This window comes from Ruditapes philippinarum, unplaced genomic scaffold, assembly GCF_026571515.1.
Source record: "Ruditapes philippinarum isolate M1 unplaced genomic scaffold, ASM2657151v2 ctg2850_1_1_1_1, whole genome shotgun sequence".
Lineage (NCBI taxonomy): Eukaryota > Metazoa > Mollusca > Bivalvia > Venerida > Veneridae > Ruditapes > Ruditapes philippinarum.
Genome location: NW_026864078.1, coordinates 250,721 through 258,789, shown reverse-complemented (window position 1 = coordinate 258,789; position 8,069 = coordinate 250,721). Strand labels below are relative to the sequence as shown.

The 8,069-nt window shown below is 32.1% G+C and overlaps 1 protein-coding gene across 1 annotated transcript; it reads right to left on the bottom strand.

Annotated features, from left to right (window-relative positions):
- Nucleotides 1–5,550: 5,550 nt before the first annotated feature.
- On the bottom strand, nt 5,551–7,696 carry LOC132724340 (D(1) dopamine receptor-like). Its single transcript, XM_060709181.1, has one exon. The coding sequence runs from the start codon at nt 7,376–7,378 to the stop codon at nt 6,104–6,106; it is 1,275 nt and encodes a 424-aa protein (XP_060565164.1). The 5' UTR covers nt 7,379–7,696; the 3' UTR covers nt 5,551–6,103.
- Between the last annotated feature and the right edge of the window lie 373 nt (nt 7,697–8,069).

Genomic DNA, 8,069 nt, shown 5'->3' with positions numbered 1-8,069 from the left:
AAAGTGTTCAGATATTTAGATATGCACACTTTTTGTCATCATGTCTTCTATATTAGAGTAGTTTGAAGTGACAGTATGTGTGAAATTGATCAGAAAAATAGTTAGTTTTCATTTAGAATGTTCTTCCTTTGTTTCTGTTTCCTTGTAAGCTGTTAAAAAACGTTCTTAATCAAATGCAATTTTAGTTAAATGAAACCTTTCACCGTTTGTTAAATGTTAAATCTAAGAGAACTGTATATTATATACACTGTAAGAAGTTATACGGTGGCTGATTTCCTACCTTTTCGTGTTTTCGCTCCTCAAAATGTCAAAGGCGAAGACACGAAAACACGATATGCCTCGACATTTGAGGGCGTCGACACGAAGATACGAGATCTTTGTCTTAAGAATTATAGAGTCTCTTCGTGTCGGCGGCTGTATATGTGTCGTGTCGTAGTGTGTTCGTCTAAAAATGCAAAAGGCGAAGATGCGATAATTTGCCAATTTATCGAGTCATCTTGTCGTCGTGTCTTTGTCCCGAAAGTCGAAGACACGACGACACGATATTGAACAATGTTTTGTGTTCAATGGGATCAAGGACAGGGAGACATTTGTAAAGATGTTCAAGATACCAAAATACTGGTTGGTGATGTGGGCCCTGTGTGCAAGAGAATCATCATGCGTTAGAATGAGATCATAACCTACATCACCTGAATATGGTCGTTCATAAAATTCGAAATTCCATTGACGTATCTGTCAACCGTGATTGTGCTGTTTTCATTGACGTGTAAATCCATATTCCCCTGAGCATATTGTCCGTACATTCTATGACAAAACATCTACCAAAAAGGTTTTTTTCAACACAAATTGCTTATTTTCCAAACCCTAGGCCTTCAGTTCGTCAAGATGTCCATACACAACCTTGACTCATCTTTGAAAAGAACTGGGCCCAGTCATTTTTTTGCTAAATTAGCATGGTTTTGTGCCCATTCCAAAGGATTTTTCAGATGATGCGTGTCAATTGGTTGCGAATCGCAATCCGTCTTAAAATTTGTTTCACGCTATCGGTTTGTAACGGTTTGTAGGCACACCGTTATCATTCTGCAAGACACTTTATGTTGTTGGATGTTTCATACTTGTAAATTACACTACTTTCAGTATGCTTTTGACAGTGCTACGTGGCGTGAACTGTTCAGGTAGTTTGCAGTTACCATTGTCCACCTGTGCAGCACTTTATTCGCCCGAAGACAATGGAAGATATTACGGTATGATGTTGTTCGTCCGTCTGTCTGTCAGAAGATAATTGGTTTCTGCACCATAACTTTGAAGGATTTCAGTGATTTTTGTGTTTATATTTGGCTTGTATGTTATATCAAAACACAGATAAAGTGTGATATTCCTTGTAATCAACTCATTATTAATTGCACAGAAATGTTTTTTTTTCAGCGGTTTTTAATATTTCGGCAGAATGTATATAAGGCGTAAATGATTCTGTATATATTAACTCATGCAAGTATATTATATCACAGCACATGTTAGGTTTGATTTTCAGGACACTTAATTTTTTATTAGAAAAATCATGCCTATTTTAAAAAAAATGTTTCTGAAATTTTTTATATCCACAAAACAAGTTTAAGAAATAAGATGGATGCGTTTATTATTGGCATGTAAGTCTGCAATTGTACCAAACACAGGCCAAGTGCGATTTACTCTGCAATCCGCTAATTTCAATCTCCTAAAACTGATTACTTACATTTAAAATGAAATCCAGTTATAACATAGGCAATTATCTCCTGTTACATATATGTTAAATGAATAAAATTAGACCGCATAACTTTGTTTTAACTTTTATACATTTCATAATCTGAGCTATTTAAAGCAATTAATTTGTTATCTTTCTTTAAGGCACATTTTTGACCATGATTCCTTCTTGTTAATTCTCAATCGGACTTATATTGCCAGCCTCAGCAGAGCTCACACTTCTCCAGAAACAAATCAAATTGACTTTGATATCTTTATATGCTTACCTGTGTAATGCTTTTTAATTATATTGTTTCGTTTTTGATTTTATTCTTAACTTCAAATTGTGTAAAACGTTTTTACTTGTTGTCGACACGGCTGTGACTCCGTAACAATGAGCTAACTTTGTGCCGTGTGTGGACATGATATAATTTGCTGGATATTCGAGAAAACTTCTCTTGATTTATTTTTTTCCCGCCCCTTCTCAAGTATTTCTTTTGTCAGTCAGGGATATTTTGCAAAATTTTCTCTTGTGAGTATTTCATCGGCATAAATATACTTGACTAACTTTTCTTAAAACTTCTCCAACAATAGCAAGCATTCAATTGAATGGAAGTAATCTCTTAATGAAGATGTTTTTGCAATATCTATTTCCTCCCAAATGTTAAGTTACTGTAAGAGCTTCAGAATATAAGCAACAAAAGAAAAGTTCTACATCCATCAGTCTTATTCGTCATAAGACAACCTTGCCAAAGAATTTCACATTTCCGGGTAGACACATATTTTTTGATGAACTTCCCAAGCCTATAAACATAAATATTCCCATGAATTACAAACACAATGTGATATGGTAGTATATTTGAATAGTTTCGAGCTGTTTACCTTCCTCACAACGACTTGCTAAGTTGTTATAATGTTTAAAGTAGTTTCTTGAAAAGCATTGTATGAATAATGGTTTTGCAATAAATACTGTCGTTTCAGTCTTTCCATAAAAAGCATTAAAAACCTCAAGTTTAGCCTCATGTGTTAATTATTACAAAATATTACAAAAAAACTTTTTGATATGGAAAGATTTGATGATTTTCTGAAATCTTAAGTGTCTATTCTTTCCTCTATTCTCTACTTACTCCATGAGTGATTTCAACCAACAACGAAATAAAATCTTCTCCATTATTGTAACCCACAAGGACATTAATTCTCAAAGATGACGCTTACGCCCTTTTTTTATCTTATGTAAACCAATAGAACACGTATTCGTATTCTTCCGCTAATAGATATAACCATATGTTTTTCTTTCCTAGAAAAACTTAGCAACTGAAGGATCTCTTATGGATCATAGTCAAAAGGTTAATTTGCCGAGCGTAAAACTCTGTAGGTTTATGACGGATTAAGGCATTTGCGCTTTCATTTATATTCTGATTGCATTTTATTCAAGAGCAAAACTTTAACTTTTTTAGATATCTTTTGTTTGCACTAAGCGTTTAGAAAAACAAATTATATTTTGCCTAAACATAAATGCTACTTATAGACTTGGGGCAACAGGCCTGGAACCAACCAGTACAAAGAAAAGAATGTAAAGTTTCTTGATAAAGGAAACAAAGGCTTGCCCCTGACCGGGTTTGAACCCACGCGATCAGCACGTATTGAAAGATGGACAAGCACATTTCATACACATAGCCTGGTAATGTAACACTATCAGCTTTTTGAAATTTGTGCAAAATGAAATTTTAAAAATGTGGGTTTTTTAAACCCAAAAATTTTTTCCCCCCCCCAAATTGAAATTTTTAATTTTAAATATTTTTTTTTATAGAAATTAATTAAATGAAAGCAAACAAAAGAAATGTAAAATTGTGAATTTTTGGGCCCTTTTTTTTTTTTTTTCTTTTTTTTTTATTATTTTACTTTTTTAAATTTTACTACCATGTTAAAGATCACTCACATCAATCAAAGAAAGCATAAATCATATTAAGTATATAGAAAGCAGTTGTAACTGCGTGAGACAAAATATATTCATCAGAAAGATACGCAGGTGATAACTATTTTCACTTCAGCGTCCATTGAAAATTTTTTAAATTCCATCATTTTACCAGGTCATTTAGCACACCTTTTTATTATTAGTCACATGGAAACTGTTGGGACAAAACATTTGGAATGTACATAAAATTCATAGAGAGGTGAAAAGTATCTATGCAATTTTTGAATGATTAACTCAAAACTATATTGATCCACATGTTTTGTTTACGATATCAATTGATAAGTTTAGATATACATGTATGTTCATTGCATAAGAGAGAGTTAGAATAAGAGATAAGTTTCTTCATGAATGTATATTTAACGATTTGTATTTATCTATAAAGTGATTTTACGTATTTTTGAAAATAACTGTTAGTTAGCAAAAGAAACAACGAATGTTCAAAAACGACTGTTAAAGAACTTAAAGCGTGGGTGTCTGCCTTCAGCATGTAACGTATTCGCCAAGAATACGAGCTATTTTTGTGTGATGTTATGTAAATAACTGGAGAAATATTCAAATTAAGGACATTTCTAAACTGCTGTCATATTATTTGTGAAAATATGTTAAATAAATTTGAAATTATTAGTGATATTTGTTGTTAAAAATATAGAAAATTTGCCCGTTTTGGATACCTCAGTTACAATAAAGCGAAAATAGCTTATATTTTAGTTTTGTTAAGGAAATTTCCCTTAGTTATCGTTTGTTTTAATAATTGAACTAAAGCAATATGAGAAATAGGATTGCTCCTAACCAAGTAGCGCAAACGTTGTTTATTGGGTACTAAAACAGAATTGTTGGTTTCATGCTGATAATGGTCAAGATTAATTTTACTTGCATCTCTTTCATTTTGTAAGTGTTATAAAGAATATTCTTTGAAGATATATATGTATAACTATACTGATTCAACTAAATATTAATATTTTCCTGTTGGTTGATATTACGATGTTTGATCTGATAGAATGTCATACATTTGCATTAAATCATTTTGTGAGGACTTTTATTGGACGTACGTTGCCGAGTGGTTAGGGGACTTCAAACCACTAACCAGCTTCCGGAGCGTGGGTTGTTTTACTTAAGTGCCAGTTTGTGAAAAATATATAATGCACGAGATCATCATCAGTTAATCTAGAAAGTAAAGGTACATGTGTATGTATAAGGTGCTGAAACAAATATACAAGAGGAAGTTTTTTAAAGCAGCAATTACACTGAAATACGTTATAAGTGACTGTAGAATCTTGAAAATGCCTGTATTCTTAATATATATTTATAAAGCGTATGTTAAAGGAAAGAACATACCGCCATACCCTTTTCTGTATAAATAACAAATGAACGTAAAAATTCCCAGTAAACATCCGGTACAACAGCAGACACACATAAAGGTTTTATACAAGTATAATGATTATACCGTGCTAATTACTTGTCACATATACATCATGTTCGTACCTTTTTAAAAGGTGGGATAGTACCGCATATACAAAAACAATAACAACAATAATGATAATGATAACAACAACTATATTTTGTTCAGTATAAAATCAGCAAAATTTGTCATCGTCTATGCCTAGAACATTTTTTTTTTACATCATTTGTACATGTAGTAGGTACACCTTTATTGTGAACTAAAATAGGATTCTACAACAGAGACAAACAAATAGCTGATAAATTATTGATCAATTTTCTATTAAAAAATATTCGCAAAGTAAATGCTTTTTTTGTGAAAGATTTACTATGTCTTTCTCTTTTTCTCGACACCATCGCGTTTTCAATTTTTTCTAAGGATAATCATGTGTAAGGTACAAAAAACGTACAAGTTAGTATAAAGTGAAATTCGTTTTCTATCACATTAAGATTACAAATTATATATTCTTACGTTTCTTATTACATCAGAATAAATGTCTGTACTTTTTGTCAAAATACTTTTATTGTATTGTCATCCAATACAGTAATGTAAATAGTATAAAAAACGTTTTGCATTTCAAATCCTTTTTCTACTTTATCATTGTAAAGTGTATAAAGATACAGCTTATCTCATGTTTATGTAAATGTTATAGTAGGCACAATTTCCTATCTTCCTTAATGTCATTATTGTTTTTTTTAAAACGATTATAACATAGAATGCCTCTGTTATTCAACACACATTAATATTGTTAGTAAACAGATTCGAACGGTCCGGAACCACATATTATATTCTTTATGCAGGAAGAATAATTTTATAAAGCTACAGGCTCTATAGCTTTACACACTTATATTAACATATAGCAAAAACTCATTTTTTTTTCAAAAGTTAACAGATAGTAATTATGTTCACCCTTTAATACCTAATTGCATGAATATTTCTTTCTGTCAGAGTTTTTTATACACAATTTCCTTTCATTTTCGACTACATATTCTATCTTTTAGCTTTATCATCACTTTTTTAAAATGTGGATCAAGAAATCCATACAAAAACGGATTTATAACGTGATTTATAAAGTACAGCCGAAAAAAGAAGAAATAAACTGTTTTCGATCCGCCACTCATGTCTTTCAAAATGTTTTTGGCAATGAACGATAGAAGTGTCGAGTACAAAATGATAGTAATGATGAATAAAATTGTTAATATTAGCATTATCTTTGTCTTTCTGCGAACACGCAAACCAACAAATCGTTTCCGTCGTAGCGCGTGAGATTTGATAGTATTCGCGCTCTTTTTGTCATTTTTGGAAATGGCGAAACTTACTTCGGGAGTTGAGAGAGTTGTTATCCGGCTTGAAGAGTCTTCGTCTTCGTCTGTTGTAAGACCTCCATCTGACGAGATATAATTAAACTTGGCTTTCTTTGGTTTATTGCCAACGCCTGACGAATACCCGGCATCACTAGTATCCTGTTTTGAACTCAGCTCGGTGTCTTTCTTTATGTTGACATCCGAAGAAGCACCGGTCTTAATTGAAGTGATTGCGATAGCTTTATTGTCAGATTTTCCATTAACACCCCCTTTTCCAGTGATAAGTTTTCGTGCTATGAGTATGTATAGACCGAACATCGAAATGAGGCAAACTGATATTATACCTTGAACTGAATAAGAGTATTTTAACGGATGGTCTGTCTTATTGTATTCCCCATCTTTTTCACACACAGTTACATTAACGGTTTGATTTTTGTATTCATATTTAGCAGTGTGTATTCCCCAAAAGAAGGGAACAGGCAACGCAATTATAAACGCCACAAAGTAAACGACACCACACAAGAATAAAGCCATCTTTGGTTGTATCTGCCACCCAAAAGGTGTACATACTTTTCTGTAGCGGTCTATGGCGATGATGAGAAGACACAATATTTCTGCTGCAGCAGTGAACACGTTGAAAAATGTATTGATCTTACACATTAATCTATACGGGTATATATACCAGTACATTTGAGTAACCATCTCTCCAGGCATTGTCGTTAAAGTGCTGGCAAAGTCCACAAACGCCATACAGAGCACGAAATACCGGAAGTTGCAGACATGATAACGAAATAAGAACACATAAATCACCAGCAAGTTTCCAAAGAACCCAACTACGACCTCAATTCCCACAAAGACGGTCACTGGTAAAACAGCTTCTTGAAAATCATATTTTAATTGTCTTGCTAACTTTTCATTTGTGATATTGTCGTCCGAATCCATTTCTTTCTCAAAGAAAATATATCTTTACCGTGTTGAGATGTGTTGCGATATGATATTAGTTATGCAGATATCATAATGAAAACTTCCTTAAACTTAATAGATAATGATTTAAGTGCATAAAGACAATTTATATTATTTCCATTCAAAATGTATCCTGTTTCCACAAGTTGTTAATACATTGTTACTTAATTTGTTCATAAGTGACATATCATTGAGATGTACAAAATCATAACCAACACACAATTAAAATCAAAATACATTGAATTGATTAAACCTTACGTAAATGGAACATATAGCGAATAACAATTTAAGAGATTGAGGTGATCAGATATGAATTTGATTATGAAAGATTCACAGAAAACAGGTGATTGCTATAATGTAATATTCGTCTTTAAATACTTAAATGTTTAAGTACCTTTTAAGCCGAACGTCATGTTTGTAAAAACTATAATAATATACTACTTAATATCTTGAGTGATTTGATCTACATGAGCATCAAACTATGACACTGATCAAATATGGTAATAAATGTCAGATTTCAATACTTTTGCCAACATATATAATAGTTTCATATAAACTATTGCTTTCCTCCATCGATAAGGGTCATTTGACAATTCTATTTATATAGCAATAAGGCGTAATTTATTTGAAACGAAATTATAATGAAAATTAGCAATCAAATTATAAAAAA

Coding starts and splice junctions, on each gene's coding strand:
- LOC132724340 (XM_060709181.1), bottom strand. CDS start 7,378: ATGGATTCGGACGACAATATCACAAATGAAAAGTTAGCAAGACAATTA.